We start from the raw sequence: 20181 nt of genomic DNA on the forward strand, positions 1-20181 counted from the left end.
TTATTATTATTATTATTATTATTATTATTATTGTTATTAATTTGGTGTTTGAGACAGGGTTTCCCTGTGTAGCTTTGTGCCTTTCCTGGAACTCACTTGGTACCCCAGCCTGGCCTCGAACTCACAGAGATCCACCTGGCTCTCCCTCCCGAGTGCTGGGGTTAAAGGCATGCGCCACCACCGCCCAGCCTTCTTGATTATTTTATAAACAGAGTCATGATAGCTTATAGGGAAAAGGGAACTTGTCTCTTATTTAAGTAGACACAGTCTGATTTGTTAATTTGTCATGGAATAACTAAGGAATAATTCATTTTATTTCCACAAAAATCAAGAAAAGCCAAGGAACACAAGTAGAAATATCAATGTCTCCATGTCCTAAGGAAGAACACATGCTTTTTAAAAATTTTATTAAAAATACACTTTTCTTATATAACATGGTTTAAGATTCTTTCCCTTCATCCTGACAGTTCCTCCTCCTCACCTCCATTCACATCGAGATACACCCTGTTTCTGTCTCTCATTAGAAAACACACAAGCTTCTAAACAATAATGATTAATATAATATAATGTAATATATTCTAATAATATAATACAATAGGATAACACAAAACCTAAAACATTTTAAATGGACAAAATAAATCAACAGAAAGAAGAGTTCAACAGAAGGAACAAGAATTAGAGACCCTCTTATTTGAACACTCAGGGCTACCGTAAAAACACTAGGTACCATTTAAATCTCTCTCTCCCTCTCCCTCTCCCTCTCCCTCTCCCTCTCCCTCTCCCTCTCCCTCTCCCTCTCCCTCTCCCTCCTCCCCTCTCTCTGCGTGTGCGAGTGCATGTGCGTGTGTGTGTGCATGTACATGCACGTGCATGTGCATGCACCCACCTGTGAGCTCTGGTACAGAACAGTGCAGGTCCTGTGCATGCTTCTTCAGTCCATATGTGTTCATATGATCTTTGATTATGTTAATTTAAAAGGCATTGCTTCCTTGGTGTCCTCCATCACTTCTAGCTATTGCAATCTTTCTTCCTTGTCCTCCACAGGATTCTCTGAACCCTGTGAAGGATTTGATGGAGACATCCCATAAAGAGATAAGTGTTCCAAAGTCTCTCACTCTCTTCATAGTGTCTGGCTCTGGGTCCCTAAATTCATTCTCATCTCTTTAAGGAGAAAGCTTCTCTGAGGATGGCTGAGTACAGCACTCATTTATGGGGGTACAGAATGTTAACAGGAGCCTTTTTGGATTGCTACCTTTTTTTCAGAGAACAGCAATATTTGGTGTTACTCTCAGTCCTTCTGTTATCTATTCTCAGCATCTTGTTCAAGTAGGCCAGTGTCAGGCATGGATTCTTTCTTTACTTAAAAGCCCCACACAGCAGCCAAACTGCTATCATATTAAACTTAAAAAAAAAAAAACCAACCTCCCTTCCTTCTTTCTTTATCTAACAATTTTAGTTCAAACTCTCAGTTAAATTTGTATGTCACAGCAATTGTCACAACAGGTATTTCATAGAAGTTAGTTTAGAGTTTAGTTAAAACCTTAACATACAAGCCAGGCAGTGGTGGCACATACCTTTAATCCCAGCACTTGGGAGGCAGAACCAGACAGATCTCTGTGAGTTTGAGGCCAGCCTGGTCTACCACGCGAGATCCATAACAGGCACCCAAACTACACAGAAAAACACTGTCTCGAGAACAACAACAACAACAACAACAAAAAACCCTTAACACATGAGCTTTATTTTTGTGCAGATAGATACCTCAACATTAAAATTCTATGCAACATGAAGATAATTATTTAATCTTTTATGCAGATTTGTAAACCTAAGTGAAAGGATCCATGAAAGTCATGCCATTAGGGATATTTGAAGTTTTCTCTGAGACAATATAGTATTTCATAAATAATATTTACTAAGATATTTTGGTCTAAAATTCTATATGACCCTTATAAAAGATTAATAATTTTTCATGATGTCAGTTTGAAGATTCAAATCACATTTGCAATACTAGAGAAAGGAGAGAGTCAAGAGGTGCTCCTCCCCATACAAATCCATCTCCCTGCTGCTTCCTTCACATCCTTGTTCCTCAAGCTGTAAATCAGAGGGTTCAGCATGGGGATGATCAAGGTGTAAAACACAGCAGAGACTTTTTCCTGCTCCATAGAGTACTGAGAACTTGGCTGGATATAGCTAAAAGCCACAGAGCCATAAAATAATGTCACAGCTGTCAGGTGTGAGGCACAAGTAGAGAAGGCTTTGCGCCTCCCCTCTACTGAGCGGATCCTCAGAATGGCAACGATAATGTGGCTATAGGATACAATGATGATGATAAAAGTGAAAATAGCAATCACTCCAGAGAAGACCAAAAGCAGCATCTCATTGATGTGTGCATCAGAACAGGAAAGCTTCAAAAGAGGAGGAATGTCACAGAAGAAGTGATTCACAACGTTTGGACCACAGAAGTCCAGTCTGAGAAGACCTATTGTGTGAGTCAGGGAATTAATGAGGCCACCCAAGTAACATGCAAGAACCATCTGAGTGCAGAAACTGTGAGTCATAATTACTGTATACATTAATGGGTTTGTGATTGCCACATAGCGATCATAAGCCATCATAGACAGGAGAATGACTTCTGTGGTTATGTAAATAGCAAAAATGAAACTCTGCAGAACACAGGCAAAGAATCTACTAGACTTGTGTTCTGAGAAGTAATTGATCAGCATCTTAGGAGCAATGACAGTAGAGTAGCATATATCACAAAATGAAAGGTTACTAAGGAAGAAATACATTGGGGTATGAAGTTGGGCATTCAGCCAGATTAAGATAACCATCCCCCAATTACCCATAAGAATGACAAGATAAATTAGACTGAACAGCAAGAAGAGGGGAACCTTCCAATTGGGATTTTCTGTTAAGCCGATCAGTACGAATTCCTTCACACCCGTATGATTCCACACTCCCATGCCTTCATTGCTCTATAGTTCCTTGTTATAAAATAATATCTTGAGAATTTAATGAATAATTAATAAATAGAAGGATTTCCTCCAGGATCTGATAGCCATCATGGTGTGAGACACTGAGAGTTTACCCTGTGGTAGATGAAGCAAAGAAAGAAATCTCAACAGTAGCAAACATGCATGCTTCAAAGTCTATATACACTGAGACTCAAATGACTGCAACTTACATTATTGTATTCCCTGTTATCAATTATTACAAAATAGGGAAGGATAAGAAAAGAAAACCTCTCATGTAACAAAGCTCTCAGCTGGTAGATATTGAGATTTGAATTTAGAGGGTGGTACACAACTGTCTTGTCTCTAATATCTATCAGCCTTCTGCTCAGAAAAAATATAAGCTTGCTACAATCTTGTGACAAGGGAAATTTCAACACCCTGTTGATGACCATTTCAAAGTATTTCACTTCCAGTCAACCTAAACACATTGGCTTGAATATGATGTCACTTCCTCCTTTCCAAACACCTCACCTCAGTTATATCCTCACCTTATTTCTGGATCTCTGATACATGTAGTTAATGTCATTCTGTAGAGAGAACTGAGCAAGGACAAAAAAGTTTAGATCAAAGTTTTCATTTGTTGTTTGTTTTAAGAATGATTAACTTTCCCAAGTATCATTATATTTGACAATTCTTGCCTTCATATTTTTGTTCAATTTTCATTTTGCATTCTGTGAGTGTTGTTCTCAGTATTAAAAATAATACAACAATCGAGAACATACATTGTAAAGAAGAAATAAATTGTGTGTAACACCAAAACCTGCAATGATCTATGTATTTACTTTAAAAAAATATAAAGGACAATGTCATACAATTTCTTTTGAAATGGCACCTTTTCAATTCAATAATTATTTTTTTGTTTTGATTTTCGAGACAGGGTTTCTCTGTGTAGCTTTGTGCCTTTCTTGGAACTCACTCTGTATCCCAGACTGGCCTCAAACTCACAGAGATCTACCTGCCTCTGCCTCCTGAGTGCTGGGATTAAAGGCATTCACTACCACTGCCCTGTTTAATTCAATAATTCTTAAGGTAAACATCAGAGAAATAAATTAGCCATATACTTTCTCATACCATTGATAAATACACATTATTTATGAATATGAGCCATATATTCCTTGCTGTTATGTTTTGCATTTTTGATTTCTTAATGTTATTAATTATTGATATTTTTCTTTATCTTCACTTTCAGTGCATCCCAATCTCAGCTCTTGCTCCCTCTTCCTCTCCTCCTGGTTCCCCACCCCCTTCCCCTCTCATCAAGCACAGCATTTTACAATGTGTTTAGCATTCAAAGAACATTTTGTCTATTTATAAGAGCCTATGAGGCACTTGAGACTTGAAGAAAATAATTCGGTACCTCACATTTATCAGTCAGGATACAGGTACCTGTGGCAACATGTTCCATATTAATGGATATTGCTGCATCAAATTGAAATGATCACTCTATAAGCACAAGACAACCCACTTAAACCAGGGAATGAATATACCTTAGTCCTTCTCTATGTTCCAGGTTGCTGGCCTTTGGAAGAACAGTGAATCTGATTTCAGTCTATCCTAGGGAACATTTGAAAGCATCATTTTTTAAAAATATTTTATTAATTTTGATAATATAATGTAATTCTATCATCCCCACCTCCCTTTCTTCCCTCTAAGCCCTCCTACATCCTCTTGCTTGTTCTCTTTCAATTCCATGTACTCTGTTTTCATTGATTTCCATTATACTCATATGTGTATGTATGCACAAATACATATATTCCTAAGTACAAAAATACTCCTGTCCAATCTACATAAATGTACACTCCATCTTTTGAAAAGCTATACATTTTGTTTGAAACAATACCTCCAGATAAATTCAAGACATCAGAATTTGCATAATATTCCCATTTAATACCAAGAATATATATTCATAATTTGTGGCCAGTTAGATTGTCTCTGAGTTTTCAAATTGTGCTTAAAAAGATGATTTCACTAATGATCACATGGATGGGGAGAGGAAAGGCAGAAAGCAAGTTTGATGGAAATAAGTTTCAATTACATTTATGGTATTATTCACCAAACTCACAGGAGAAAAAGATAAATACAGAAATGAATCACCCTCTGTCAACATATTGTTAGCTTCTATGATATTAGTGTTATTAGTAGAACATAAGGCCATTTGGAAATTAAATTCAGGACTTTTCTGCATTGAACATTGCCGTCCAGATGGAAATAACAGAATGATTTACAAAACTAATTACTGTAAATATTCTGCCCTCAAAAATTTTTCCTCTTAAAGACATACTCTAAATTTAATTTGTATCCTTCATATAATGAGGCTGATTTATCATCACAAATCAACATGTTCAAATTAATAGGGAATTCTTTCCCAGTCATTTCATGATTCTAGGACAAAAATCAGAATGCATGGTCACCAATGAACAAGAATACACTAAGAGTAGTTATAATCTTTAAATACTGTTTTCACCATAGTTCAAAAAGGAACCCAGCAAGGATGACCAAACCAAACTAGAGGGAACTCATGAAAGTTGGATCAATTGCTATGGAGCCTGCATGGGACTGGACTAGGCTCTCTTCATGGCAAGACAGTGGTAGAGCTTGATCTGCTTGGGGGCCCCCTGGCGGTAGGATCAGAATCTATCTCTGGTTCATGAGCTGGCTTTGTGGAACCCACTACCTATGATGGGATACCTCTTGCAGCCTTGAGGCAGGGGAAAGGGCTTGGACTTGCCTCTAATGAATGTGTCTTCGCATGGGAGGAATTGCCTTCTTGTGGGTGGGAGTGGGGGGTGGGTTGGAAGGAGGAGGTGTGGGGAGGGGAAGACACGAGGAGGGAAGAGAGATCTTTGATTGGTATGTAAAATGAATGAAAAAAATTTTCTTAATAAAAAAATGTAACCCAGCAAAATCATATCAAATGAGCTAATGATTATTAAACATTTTCTAACTTCACACACAGAGAAAGAACTATTCACACAAGAGACATATTACCTCAAAATAGACTTACGCCATCAGAGGGACAGCACCATTGACAGAGCCAGAGGCTGGATAGCTCAGAGTCATAGGATAGAACCAAGCACAACTGGAAAAAAAAGGACAATGTAATGATTTCTAATGGTATATACAAATTGATTAGTTTATAATTGAAATTTTAAAGAAAAATTAAGTAAAAATACCACACATTTATGGAATTATAAAATTTGGCATTGAGAATAAATCCACATTTAAACCCTATAATCAACATAAATAGCACAAAGTGAATGAGAAAAAGCTATAAATTATATATTCTACCTTAAAATACATATACCATGGTAGAGTTGCTGGGGCAAAGGGTCTGAGCTCTCTTAAAATCAGAATTTAAAATAAAACCATGCACCAGGATAGAAAGCAAATGGAAGGAAAATAGAAAAAAATTCTTAAAATATTTGATTTAAATCCTTAAAGAAATGTAGATCTGAATTGTTTTTCAAGTACTATTATTTTATTAAATTAATAGGAAATTATATGTACTGTATACTATTTGTAATTCTTAGTCTATTTCCTAAATTTGTGTAAGTGTGCAAAAATTTTAAGATACTACATAAATATAGTATTAAATAATAAAACATACTTGTACTTACCATATGCAAGAATCATAGTGTAAATTTGTAAGCATTGCAAATGCTCTAAATTATAAATACTGCTCTAAATAATTCTCTTGCCTATGAGATGTGGTGGATTGAAAGATATATAACCTCCAAAATAAAACATAATGTTTTAAATTGTTGACTATAATGCTACACTTGGATAAACTGGCAATTTTTGTACAATTCCATTAGTATTCAGGAAATAATTAAAAATATTAAAATCTTAAATGAAAACAGCCCTTTCTTACATTCAACTTATCAGAGATCGAACGAACAACACAGCTGCTGTAGAAGACATGGATTTCACAAGTCTTTAAGGACTTATTATTTGGAACAAGATTGCTAATGATAGTCTCTACTCTACTGGGGACAGGATCTGTAGCTCCTTCTGTGTATATACGTCTCAGCTGTCCATTGTTGAGTCATTAGCATCCTTCTTGTCTCCTGAGTGTGCAACTAATCAGAGAGCTGTCAGGCCTTCCGATGATGTCTGTTCAATGCATATACCTTTTTTTCACAAATAAAGAAGAGAAATGATATCCTTCATAAATAATACTTTAAAATCAGCTGGGGTTTTCTCTAAATTCAAGCGTCTTCCTATAATGTTCAGTAAAGACAAGGAATGCAGCAGCAGAATTTGAGATAAAGGATGTTACAGTCAGATGTACGCCACTTGGAGGACTGTTAAAATGTTCTGCTAATAAAACAATTTAAGTTTTGTTATTATTTCTCCAAAATTGTTGTAGCTGTCCATATTCTTCCTACCTATTTTCATCCTTATTTTGATATCGAAGAAGGTATTTTATCAACATACTCTCAAATCGTTAATTGAATCTTTAAGATGATACTTTTGAGAAGCATCCAACTATATAAGAGTTTCAGTGATTGGGAAATGCATTGTAATTTAATTATAATAAACTAACATTGTAGGTGATCAAAATCATACTTTACATTTTACATCCCTACTTACCAAATCACATGTAATTTTCCACTGTGTTTTACAGCTACACATATAATTGATAAATGACTCTTTAAAGCATGATAATGGTTTACACTGCAAGGAGACTTCCAAACACATCATAAATTACAATTTATACTACAATCAGAATCACACCTATTGAAAAATTGCAGCAAAATGAAAAACAATTAATGCATGCTCAAAAGCATATTTCATTTTGCCTCTTTGAAAAATATGCCTAAAATTACTAATATTTTTGCTTTTAAAATATCTAAAGAGTTCAGTGGTTGCCTCAGTTGTAAAAAAAAATGCTATGCAACTTTGAGAAATTAATTTTAATTCCCAGAGCCTATGGCAAAAATAAAAATAGCCAGGCAAGGTAGCACCCATTTAAACTGCAAACCTGTGGAGTCAGAGACTAGTGGGTTAGAGAGGCTACTAGTAATCAAGTCTAGCATACTTTGTACGTTTCTTGCCTCTGTCTCAAAGAAATGTGGTGGCTTGTGCTTCAGAAAAAGTGTCTAAGGTTGTCACTTGGCTTCAACAGGCATGTACATACATGTGAACAAGACATTCCCACTGTCTTTTCACTTTACCTTTGATGCTTATGATGAGAATAGTCTTGGGTTGGGGATGTAGCTCAGTGATAGAGTGCTTGCTGGCTTTAGTCCTCAGCTCCAGAAAAAGAAAAAAAAAGAGAATAGTCTTATATGTGTGTTGAATTTTCCAGTATTCCATTAGGTTGTCAAGCACAAATAGACTATTATATCTACCAAGTGGCTCATCTATATGATGAATGATTCCCTGGCAAATTTATAGGACAGTAGCTGAGTATAGGCTGCAGCCATAGTCAATATTTTCGTTCTGAAGATACAGACTATCCATATAGATCAATTATAATTAAATTTGTATCAGAAATGAAACATTTGAGAACCTGACTGCTTTACTGCTGAAGTCAACTAGACATATAATGAGGTGATGCTATATACATTCAAACTCTTCTGAAAACTGGAAAAGGAATAGGAAAAAAATCACTCCTAACTTGTACTACAGGGCTGTGGTGGTTATTTTTGGTTGTAAACTTGACTACATCTGGAGTTAACAAAAATTCAAAAATGGAGAGCACACCAGTGCTTCCAACAAGAACTTAAAAGATTCAAGCTGGGAAGTGGTGTCACACACCTTTAATCCCAGCACTCAGGAGGCAGAGCCTGGCAGATCTCTGTGAGTTCAAGGCGAGCCTGTTCTACAGAGTGAGATCCAGCCAGAATAGACACCAAAACTACACAGAGAAACCCTGTGTTAAAACAAACAAACAAACAAACAAACAAAAAAGATGCAGGGGTGATAGTTCACATCATATCTTCCTTTAACTGTCCAATTTGGATAGTGCAGAAGACAAATGGATCACAGAGAATGACAGTTGACTATCAAAAGCTCAATCCGGTAGTGACTGATTACAGCTGTTATACCTGATTTAGTGTCCTTACTTGAGCAGATTACCATATCTTTTGGTACTTACGGTTTCTGTCCATAAGACCACCAGAAGCAATTTGCTTTTAGTTGGCAAGGCCAGTAGTATAGTTTTACAGTTTTATCTCAAATATATATTAACTCCCCAGCCTGTTTCATAGCTTGTTTGAAAGAAACTTGATCAACTGTCTCTTCTACAAAATATCACATTGATGCAATATACTGCTGACATTTGCTGATTGGACAAGTGAACAGGAGGTAGCAAACACTTATTAGTATTTTTATTTGTATTAATGAACTTATTAGTAACCCATATTTGTAGTGAGTAGCCATTCCAACCTTGATCTGGAAGTTACAACCCCCATTGAGGCTTTGGTAACTGTCATGCCTACAAGGCAGGGCCAAGAGAGGACCCTGAAGACCTGAGATCCGGATGGGATGCTCTGTCTCTCTTAGTACCTGGACCCTGGACTCTGGAGGTAAACTGAGCAGAGTTCTCCAGAGAACACCGCTGGACTGTGCTGCGTCTTACCCAGACCCTGCAACCTACCTATCCCTTCATTTGTAAGTTACGCCACTAAATAAATCTCCCTTTTAACTACATGGAGTGGCCTTAATAATTTCACCAATACATATTCACATCACAGGATGGGGAACAAATCCAAGCAAAATTCAAGGACCTTCTACCTCCATAAAATTATTAGAAGTTCAGTGATGTGGGGCACGAAAAGATATATTTTTTTTTCCTAAGGGGAAGGATAAGTTATTGTACCTGGCCCTCCCCACTATCAAGAAAGAAATGAAAAATTTAGTTGATATATTTGGATCCTAGAGACAGCACATTCCTAATTTGGGTGTGTTACTCTGGCCTATTTTCCAAATGATTCAAAAAGCTGCTAGATTTTTGTAGGCCTGGAATAGGAGGTTCTTCAAGAGGTCCACACTGGGATGCAAGCTACTCTACCACTTGGTCCATATTACCCAGCAGATCTGATAGTACTTGAGGTGTCAGTGGCAGATAGGGATGTTGTTTGGAAATTTTGGAAGGTCCTGATAGGTAAATCACAGAAGAAACCTTTGGGATTTTGGAGCAAGGATCCACATTCACCTGAAGACAACTATTCTCCCTTGGAAAGACAACTTTTGTCCTGATATTGGGTCTTAGCATAAACTGCATATTTTACAATGGGCCACCAAGTTACAATGTGACCTGAGCTACCTGTCATGATGTGGGTGTTATCTAATCCACCAAATAATAACAAACAACTTGCACAGCTGCAATCTATTATCTAATGGAACCACTTTATACCTGATGGGGCAGAGCAGGTCCTGAAGACACAAGCAAGCTACATGAAGGAGTTGCCCAAATGTTTATGGTTTCTCTTCCTGTTACAATGCCATCTGATGCCAAATATGCACCCAAAGCTTCATGGGGTGTGCCCTATGACCATGAGACTAAATAAGAATACTAGGATCTAGTTTACTGATGGTTCCTGTAGTGGGTAGCCATTCCAGCTTGGATCTGGAAGTTCCAACCCCCATTGAGACTCTGGCAACTGTCACGCCTACGAGGCGGGGCCAGGGGAGGCACCTGGAGACCGGAGAGCTGAATGGGCCAGCTCTCTCTCTGTGCACTCTCTGTGCTGGGACGCTGAACGGTGGAGGTTGACTGAGCAGAGCTCCAGAGAACACCGCTGGACTGCAATACACCTTCCCCAGTTTTTTTTTTTTTTTTTTTTTTTTAAGATTTATTTATTAAGTATTCAGTGTTCTGCTTGCATGTATCACTTTAGGCCAGAAGAGGGAGCCAGATCTCATTACAGATGGTTGTGAGCCACCATGTGGTTGCTGGGAATTAAACTCAGGACCTCTGGAAGAACAGCCAGTGCTCTTAACCTCTGAGCCATCTCTCCAGCCCGGCCCAGATTTTTTTTTTTTAAGATTTATGTATTATGAATACAGTATGTACGCCTGCATGCCAGAGTCTCAATGAGGGTTGGAACTTCGAGATCCAAGCTGGAATGGCTACCCACTACAAGTTCCCTATAAAGTGTAGGCACCACCCAGAAATATACTGCTGCAGGATTACAGCCCTTTCCTAGGACAACTCTGAACAACATGAGTGAATGGAAATCTTCAAAGTAGGCAGAACTTTGAAAAGTACACATGGTGTGGTAGTTTGAAAGAAAATGGCCCCCAAGGAGAGCAGCAATATTAGGAGATGTGGCCTGGTTGGAGGAAGTGTGTCACTGTGGGGGCAGGTTTTAAGGTCTCTTTTGCTCATCTTCCCCATGTGTGACTTTCAGTTGACTACCTGTTGCCTGCAAGATACAGCACTCTCAGCTATTCCTGAGGCACCACACCTGCCTGTATGATGTCATGGTCCCCTCCATGATAAGAATGCACTTAACCTCTGAATCTGTAAATGAGACACCCCAATTAAATATTTTCCTTGTAAGAGTTGTCATGTTCATGGTATCTCTTAATATAAATAAAAACCTCAAGTAAGACAAAGTTGACATCAGGGACTAGTGTATTTCTGTGATAGGCCAGACCATGCATTTGTTTGAAGTAATATGGACTTTGGTACTTTGGGTTTAGAAAAGCAGAATGCCTCTGTTGGTTACGTGGTGCTGCCCATTGCAGGATGGTGACATAATTAAGAACATAATCCTTACAGCCTCAGCACTGCTTAATGGGCCATAATAGTAGGAGTGTGGAAGACAGTGGTGCTAAGAGTTATTTGCATGGGGGACTCATTCAGGAGGTTTCAGAGGAGAAGAATTTTAGTATGTTGCCTAGAGATAATTCTTGTAATATGTTGGTGAAGAAAGTAGCTGCTTTATGACCTTGTCTGAAGAGTCTGCCTGAGACTAAAGCAAAGGTTTTTGGATTCATTCCATTGGCAGAGGAAATCTTTTTTTGTTTTTTTGTTTGTTTTTGTTTTGTTTTGGGGTTTTTGTTGTTGCTTTGTTTATTCGAGACAGGGTTTCTCTATGTAGTTTTAGTTCCTGTCCTGGATCTCCTTCCCTAGATCAGACTGGCCTCAAACTCACAGAGATCTGCCAGGCTCTGCCTCCAAAATGCTGGGATTAAAGGCCTGTGCCACCACCACCCTGCTGGCAGAGGAAATCTTAAAACAGCATAGTATAGACTCCATTGTGTGGCTTTTAGTGAATTCTAATGAGGATTTACAATGAAATGGAGCAAGTTGAGAAAAGTAAATTGCAAAATGTAAATTTTGAGGAGAAAATGAGAACCAGGAAGTGAAATAGAGTTAAATTCCATGTTCAAGGAGATAAACAGATTAAGAAAGGGAATAAAGGGAGTGGTGACCTCAGGGAAGTATTCCACATAGCTAAATTTCCAGATTTTTATGATCTAAAGAAAAGCTTAGAGCCAGGTGTGGTGGGCACACCTTTAATCCCAGCGCTCAGAAGGTAGAGACTGGTGGATCTCTGAGTTTGAGTCCAGCCTGGTCTAAGGAGCAATTTCAAATACAGCCAAGGTATAGACAGTGAAGAGAACTAAAGAAAACGGAAAACTGGTGAAGATGTAATAGAAAGATATAAGAGCTTGAGGCTAGCCTGGTCTATACAGCAACATTCAGGATAGCCAAGCTTAGGAAGTGAAAGACAGAAAGCTGGCAAAGAATTAAATCAATGAGGGGGCCATGTTCCAGCCATAGCAAGCATCATAACTTAGCATCTTGAGCCATCTGATTCTGTGTTTAGAGTTAAAAATAGAAGAAAGGAGTTATGGAATAAACCCAGGCATTAGACAGGGGTGTCCCTGAATGGAGGCCTAGTAGACAGACCATTACATGAAGCTTTTAATTTGAAACCTGGATTGCATTGGAGAACCCAAGATGTTAGAAATGCCAGAGTTGTGGGAAAAGTGCCCAGGAGAGCTGTTAACAGGGAGTAAAACCAGACCTAGAGAAAGAAATATGTTGCAGTCAACAAAGATGAATGGAATTGGAGATCTGAAGAACATTTTGATACCAGACATGAAGATGCAGAATTTTGAGTTTTCCCAGCTGTGTTTTTTTTTCCTCTTGCTTTGGTCCAGTAATTCCTCATTGTGTTCCTTTTCCTTCATTTTGGAATGGAAATGTATATCCTTGCCATTATATGTTGAAAGTATCATCTGCTTTTTATATTGTTGATGTTGCTTCATTTTTCCTTTTTTCTCTTTTTTTATTATTAAGAAATTGTCCATTCATTTTATATACCAACCACAGATTGCCCTCTCCTCCCTCCTCCTGCCCCCCAAGCCTTCCTCCCAACCCACTCTTCATTCCCACCTCCTCCAAGGCAAGGGCTTGCATGGGAAGTCAGAAGAACCTGGTACATTCAGTTGAGGCATATCCAAGCCTGTGTCAGACTGAGACAATTTTTCTTCAGCTGGATAATCAAGACAGTGCACATGCCCTAAGCCAGTGAGGCAACTGACAAAAGACCAAGACTACTGTACTGGATTAATGCTGAATTTGATCAGTGTATTGTGTACTGCTCAGTATGAACAAGTGAAGTAGTTAATTGTATACTGAAATTTAAGGAATCTACTATATCAAGTTGACACATTCTCTTTGACAATGTATTGGACTACACATGGTCTCTTTATATGATCTTATGTGACATTCATAATGGATCACCTAATTGTTACTATAATACATTACTTAACTTATGAAAGCTATTGTGGTTGTCAACATGCCACACCTGGGAAAAACAGAAGCTCGAATGAATTACTGTCTTCATCAGATAAGCCTTAGAGCCTGTTCTTGATTGCTAATTGATATAGGAGGGAACAGCCCTAATGGGATGATTTCACAGAGTCTATTTGATGGTCAACAGAATTAATTTGGGAGTTAACTCACAACAAGAATAAAGGAGTTGGTCACAGAATCCTAGAGGGGTGGGGCACAGTCCAATGTGGTTCTTAGGAGAGCTCTGCCTTGCTCCGCAGCACCAGCATCAAAGACCACAAGGTAGCCAAGAGAAGAGGTGCACATATGTGCTTCCCAGGTCTGAAGGTCCCCTGTCCAGGCCACACTCAAGGGGGCAAGTGCCTAGCAGCTACCTGCTGACTCAGAAAGAAAATACAGAAATCAGTACCAGAAAAAGTAGATGATGTTACATTTCCATTCCAAAATGAAGGAAAAGAAGGAACACAATGAGGAATTACTGGACCAAATTGGGGAGAATTGTGAAAGCATTTGTATTTGAGCTAAAAAAAAAAAAATTGAGTGCTCAGAGCTTAATGTGGTGTGGGAACCAGGAAGATAATGCTGAGAGGAATTCAAGTAACTAAGAGCTGGCTTGTGAAGTTTTAGATTTAAGCAAATAGTCTATAAGAGCCCTTCATGTGATATTGTGGATTTATCATTGTCTTGGTCAATATTCTATTAGTATGACCATGACAACTCTTATAAAGGAAACCATTTAATTGGGCCTGTCATACAAGTTCAAATGTTTAGCTCATTTTAAGCATGGTGGGTAGACATGCTGCCAGAGAGATAGATGAGAATTCTGTATCTGGATCCACAGGCAACAGGAGAGAGAGTGTGTGTGAATGTGAGCCAATGAGCATGGCTTAGGCTTCTGAAATGTCAAAGCCTATGTCCAGTGGAACACTTCCACCAACAAAGCTATACCTCCTAATCTCTGAAAAGTAATACCACTTTGTGATGGCTAACCATTCAAATATAGAGACAAATCACTGCTTTCCACTCACTAGCACAAATAGGCTTGTAGCCATGTCATAATTAAAAAAAAAATCTGTCTGACTTCAAAAGTGCCCCTCCATAATATATCACAGTCTAAACACTATTGGAAAGTCCAAAGTTCAAAGTCTTTTTGGAGACGCACTGTAATCTTTTAACCGTAATACTCTGTAAAATCAAAATAAAAAAGCAGATCACAACATTCCAACATACAGTGGTACAGGATGTACATTACCATTCCAAAAGGGAGGAAAGAGAGCAGAGTGATGAAATATTGAGCCAAAACAAGACCTAAAACCAGCAGGGCAAACTCTAAATTTTGCATCTTCATGTCTAATATCAAATTGCTATTCAGATAACCAAGTCCTTTCAGCTGTGTTGACTACAACCCAACTCTCTCTCTTTGTTTGTTTCTGCTCCCTGTTAGCAGGTCTTCTCAGCAGGTATCCCATGATTCTGGCATTCCCAACATCTTGGGGTCTCCAATGAAATCCAGACTTTGCTTTAACAGCTTCAAACAATAGCTTTTCTGTGCATCAAAGGAGGAATGCCCAGGCACACCTAGCCTCAGCAGCTTATTAGCCACAAAGGGAGATTCCACAACCCCTTTCTTGTATTCTTGCCTCTAAATCCAGAACCACACGGCCAAAACTGTGAAGTTTTTCTGCTTGCTGGGAATGGAACATGACCTGCTCATTCAAATACTTTTCACCAGCTGTCTGTTTTTTGGTGGTTTCCTTCACTGCATAATCTTGGCTGTCCTGGAACTCACTCTGTAGAGTTAGTTGACCTGGTGAGTTTACTCACCAGGCTGGCCTTGCACTCAGTGATCCACCTGCATCTGCTTCCCAAGTGCTGTGATTAAAGGTGAGACTGGGTTGCATTCAATTGATTTGCTTGCCAAGGAGGTACTGTGGAAATTCCCATGCAACCCAGGTTGTTGCTAAGACAAAGGGTTGCTCTCTACAAATTTAAAGTGGGATCCAATTGCCAAGGACAATACCCACACAACTCATGGAACATGAAGAAATCAATACATTGTTTACATGGAGCATTCACCAGTATGTTCTCATCTCTTTTGTGAAGGAAGGTACTTTGGTGTTCCTTTTCTCCTCAAACTTAACATTTTGTAGTTTTCCTTGCTGGGGATGCCCCTTTTCATCATAGATCTGCAGAAGAGTCACCACCAATAACCACCTGATAGATTCAATATTAACCTGTTTTGAAATCTCATCTCCCAATGTCATTAATCTGAAACTCCTCTTTAGCCTCAATCAGACATTTTGGACAAGGATAAAAAAGCAGCCACATTCTTCTACAAAATATCACAAGAATAAACTCAAGGTCACTTACTAATATTCTTCTCTTCTGAAACCACTTGATCAGGGCTGTCATAATCTACATTGATCTCAGCACCATCATCTTTCTTGGTCCTAATAGTATGGCCCATTAACGCCCACTTAAGGCATTGCTCAACTGCTTTCTTAATCAAAAATAAAAAATTCCACATTCCAACAACAGTGTTTTGGTTAACAACAAGTCAGTTGTGGTCAATGTTCTATTGCTGTGAAGGACCGCATCAGCTCTTCAAACAGAAAGCAATTCATTGGATCAGTTTTACAAGTTCAGAAGTTTAGTCCATTATCAGCATGGCAGTAGCAAAGTGACATGCAGACAGACATGATGCTATAGAGGTAGCTGAGAGGTCTACATCTTGATTCATAGGTAGCAGGAGAGAGAGAGAGAGAGAGAGAGAGAGAGAGAGAGAGAGAGAGAGAGAGAGAGAGAGAGAGAGAGAGAGAAAGAGAGAGACAGAGACAGAGAGAGACAGAGACAGAGAGACAGAGACAGAGAGAGACAGAGAGAGACAGACACAGAGACACAGAGACAGAAACACTAGAGTCAGGAGGCCTGGCTTGGTCTTCTAAAACCACAAAGCATAACCCCAGTAAAGTTCTTCCTCTAACAGGACCACACCTCCTAATCCCAGTCAAGGCTATGTAAATAACACTTGTACTTCACTAAGACAATGAAGGATTGTTTGCAGGGGAGATTTTCCTCAGGGCCAGCACACAGAGGCTGTTGTGAAGGGTTGGGGGGAGCATCCACGACTTCATGTCAAGCTTACATGTAGATGTAACCAACATTCTTATTAAATAAGAAACACAGAACCAATGTAAAAGAGAAAGCCAAGAGGTCAGAGCTCAGAGCTAAAACCTTACCCTTGCTCCTGTGGTGCTCCTACCTCTCCGAAAGAAAGCTGCTTCCTGTGTGTTTGTCTTTAATATAGTCTTTCTGTTCTGCCTTCTCATTGGTTGTAAACCCAAACACATGACTGCCTCGTCAATGCCGGTAAGTACAGCCCTCCAGGTCTTACAGGCGTATGTCTCCAATGCTGGCTGTATCCCTGAACACACAGAGATCTATCTAGCTCTGTCTACCAAGTGCTGAAAATCTTGAGAGAATCTAAGATTTCAGGTATTGAGCTGAAAGATTTGGAGTTACACTACAGAACTTTATTTTGTTTATGTATAGATGTTTTTATGCCCTTGTTCTTCTTTTAAGGAATAGAAATGTTTTTTTTTCTTTTATTGAAATGAGATGTTTTTCTTATACAATATATCCTCATTATAGTTTCTCCTTCCTCCACCTGTTCTAGTTCCTCCCTACTGGCTCCACTGTCTTTCTGTATCTCGTTAGAAAAGAACAGGCTTCTAAGAGATAACAACCAAACACGGCAAACTAAAGTATACCAGGATGAAGCAAAAACTATCACACTAAAGTTGGACATGCCTAACCAATTGGAGGAACAGTGTCCCATGAGCAGGCACAAGAATCAGAAACCAACTCATTCTTACACTCAAGAGTCACATGAAAATACGAAGTTAAAAGATTCAATATATATGCAGAGGACCTGGCACAGACCCATACACATCCTTCATCCTTGCTTGCTGCTTCTGTGAGTTCAAATGCACTTTGCTTAGTTGATTCAGGGGATCTTCTTATCCTGATGTCCACCATCTCTTATAATCTTATAATCTTTCTGCCTCCTATTCTGAGGAGTTCTGTGAGCTCTGAGTGGAAGGATTTGATGAAGCTCTCCAATTTAGTCTTTTTAGCTCCATATCATCTTTCTGTGGGTCTCTGCTTTTGTTTCCACCTACTTCAGGAGGAAGCTTCTCTCATGATGACTGAACAAGGCCCTGACCTATGAGTGTAGTACTATATCATTATGAGTAATATATTGATACTTTTGTAAACTAGTATGTTTGGTTTTATTATAGGCCTCTGGGCTATCTAGTCTCTGGTTCATGGTTTTCCAAGCAGTATCAGACATCAGTTTCCTCTGATGGAGTGATACTTAAGTCAAATCAGATCTTGGTTTACTACAACCACAAGGTCTGTGCCACCATCACCCTAACATATTTTAAAGGCAACACATACTGTAGATCATAGGTTTTGTGGCTGGATTAGCATTTAAATATTACCTTTGGTAGGCTGCAGAGTACCTTCCTGCACCAAAGAGACTAGAACATAGTGGTGAAAGCTCCATGTAAACAATACCTTGATTTCTCCATGTTCAATGAGTTATGTGAGTATCGTCCATGGCAATTGGCTCCCACTGTAAATTTGCAGAGACCAACCTTTTGTCATAGCAACACCTGGGTTGATGGGAATTTCCATAGTACCTACTTGGCAAACAAATCAATTGAATGCAACCCAGCCTCACTAGTGGAAGCCTCTTTTGGTGACAAGAGATGGCCAGTTGAGACTGCGTATCCTGCCTTATTAGTAGACCTCATTATAATAACCATTATATATTTTAGGACACACACATGCACACATGCATTCACACACACACAGACACACAAATGCACACAGACACACATGTACATGCACATGCACACACACATGCACACACACATGCACACACACACACACACACACACACACACACACACAGATTGATTGAGACATTCTGGGTTCCAAATGCCTATATATAGTTTATCAAATTTAATTTACAAATATGGGTTATATCTCACTAATTTTCTTCATATTTTGTACATTTGATAGTTTAAACATTATCAAAACAATAAGGAACTTGTATTCTCATTCATTTCAAGATACCCTTTTTTTCAAATAATTTTTTGACTGCATTTTTCACATCCTTGTTTCTGAAGCTATAAATAATTGGATTCAACATAGGAAAGACAACAGTGTAAAACAGAGCAACCACCTTATCCGTGTCTGGAGAATAGCTGGTGGTGGGACGCAAGTACATAAACAGGAGTGTTCCATAGAACAAGGTGACAGCTATGAGATGGGAAGCACAGGTGGAGAAGGTTTTGCTCCTGCCTCCCGAGGACTTGATGTTCAAAACAGTGATGAGGATGCAGAAGTAAGAGATAAGGATGACCATGAAGGTGCTCATCTGGATTGTGCCACATAAGGCAAAGAGCAGAAGCTCATTAATATGGGTATCTGCACATGATAAAGCAAGCAGTGGTGGGATGTCACAGAAAAAGTGGTTGACAATATTGGAGGCACAGTATGGAAGCATAAATGTGAGGGACACATGCACCAGTGAGGTCATACTTCCACTAAAATATGCCAGTATCACAAGGCTGAAACAGACCCTTCGAGACACCAGAGTAGAATAAAGCAGTGGGTTACAAATGGCTGCATAGCGGTCATATGCCATTGCAGCCAGGATAAGACACTCAGCATCTGCAAAGCATGCAAAGAAAAACATCTGTACAGCACATCCATAGAAAGAGATGCTCTTCCTGGAAGCTAAGAAATTTACCAGCATTTTTGGAGCAATGGCTGTAGAATAGCTTATATCTAAAAAAGACAAATTGCTAAGAAAGTGATACATGGGGGTTTGAAGGCTTAAGTCAATATTAACTAGGATTATTAGGCCCATGTTTCCAACCACAGTCAATGTATACACTATGAGAAACACCAAGAACAACATGATTCTGAATGGCAGATAATCTGTGAACCCAATAAATAGGAACTCTGTTGGCCTGGTATAGTTTGTGTGCTGCATCTTTGTGGGCTTCTTGCTTTTCTCATTGGCAGTTGATGATATCCAGCAATCGGAAGTTACCTGGGTGATGAGTGATCCAAGATCTTTGTTTTCTCTTCTAAGAAGAAATAAAAAACAAAACATGTCTATGTGTCTTTCTACTCTCATGGCCTTTTCATTACCAACTCATTACATTCTTATGCATTTTGCAACAGATGAGAGGATAATTAGACTAATGAGAGAATAAACAGATGCATGTTATTTGAAAGCAAACGGAGGACTACATAAGCAGAAACAAGAGAGCAATGGAAGAGACTGATGGATAAGAGCAAAGCACAGTGATGTATTATCAAAGT

At 38.8% G+C, this 20181-nt stretch overlaps 2 protein-coding genes across 2 annotated transcripts; both read right to left on the reverse strand.

Annotated features, from left to right (window-relative positions):
* Positions 1-2024: 2024 nt before the first annotated feature.
* LOC102927161 (olfactory receptor 5J3-like) lies at positions 2025-2963 on the reverse strand. Its single transcript, XM_006989772.3, has one exon. It carries the CDS (start codon positions 2961-2963, stop codon positions 2025-2027), a length of 939 nt encoding a protein of 312 aa, XP_006989834.3.
* A 15944-nt stretch (positions 2964-18907) lies between these two features.
* On the reverse strand, positions 18908-19846 carry LOC102907875 (olfactory receptor 5AS1-like). The gene has a single exon (XM_006989727.2). The coding sequence runs from the start codon at positions 19844-19846 to the stop codon at positions 18908-18910; it is 939 nt and encodes a 312-aa protein (XP_006989789.2).
* Between the last annotated feature and the right edge of the window lie 335 nt (positions 19847-20181).

Source organism: Peromyscus maniculatus, chromosome 4 (genome assembly GCF_049852395.1).
Source record: "Peromyscus maniculatus bairdii isolate BWxNUB_F1_BW_parent chromosome 4, HU_Pman_BW_mat_3.1, whole genome shotgun sequence".
NCBI lineage: Eukaryota > Metazoa > Chordata > Mammalia > Rodentia > Cricetidae > Peromyscus > Peromyscus maniculatus.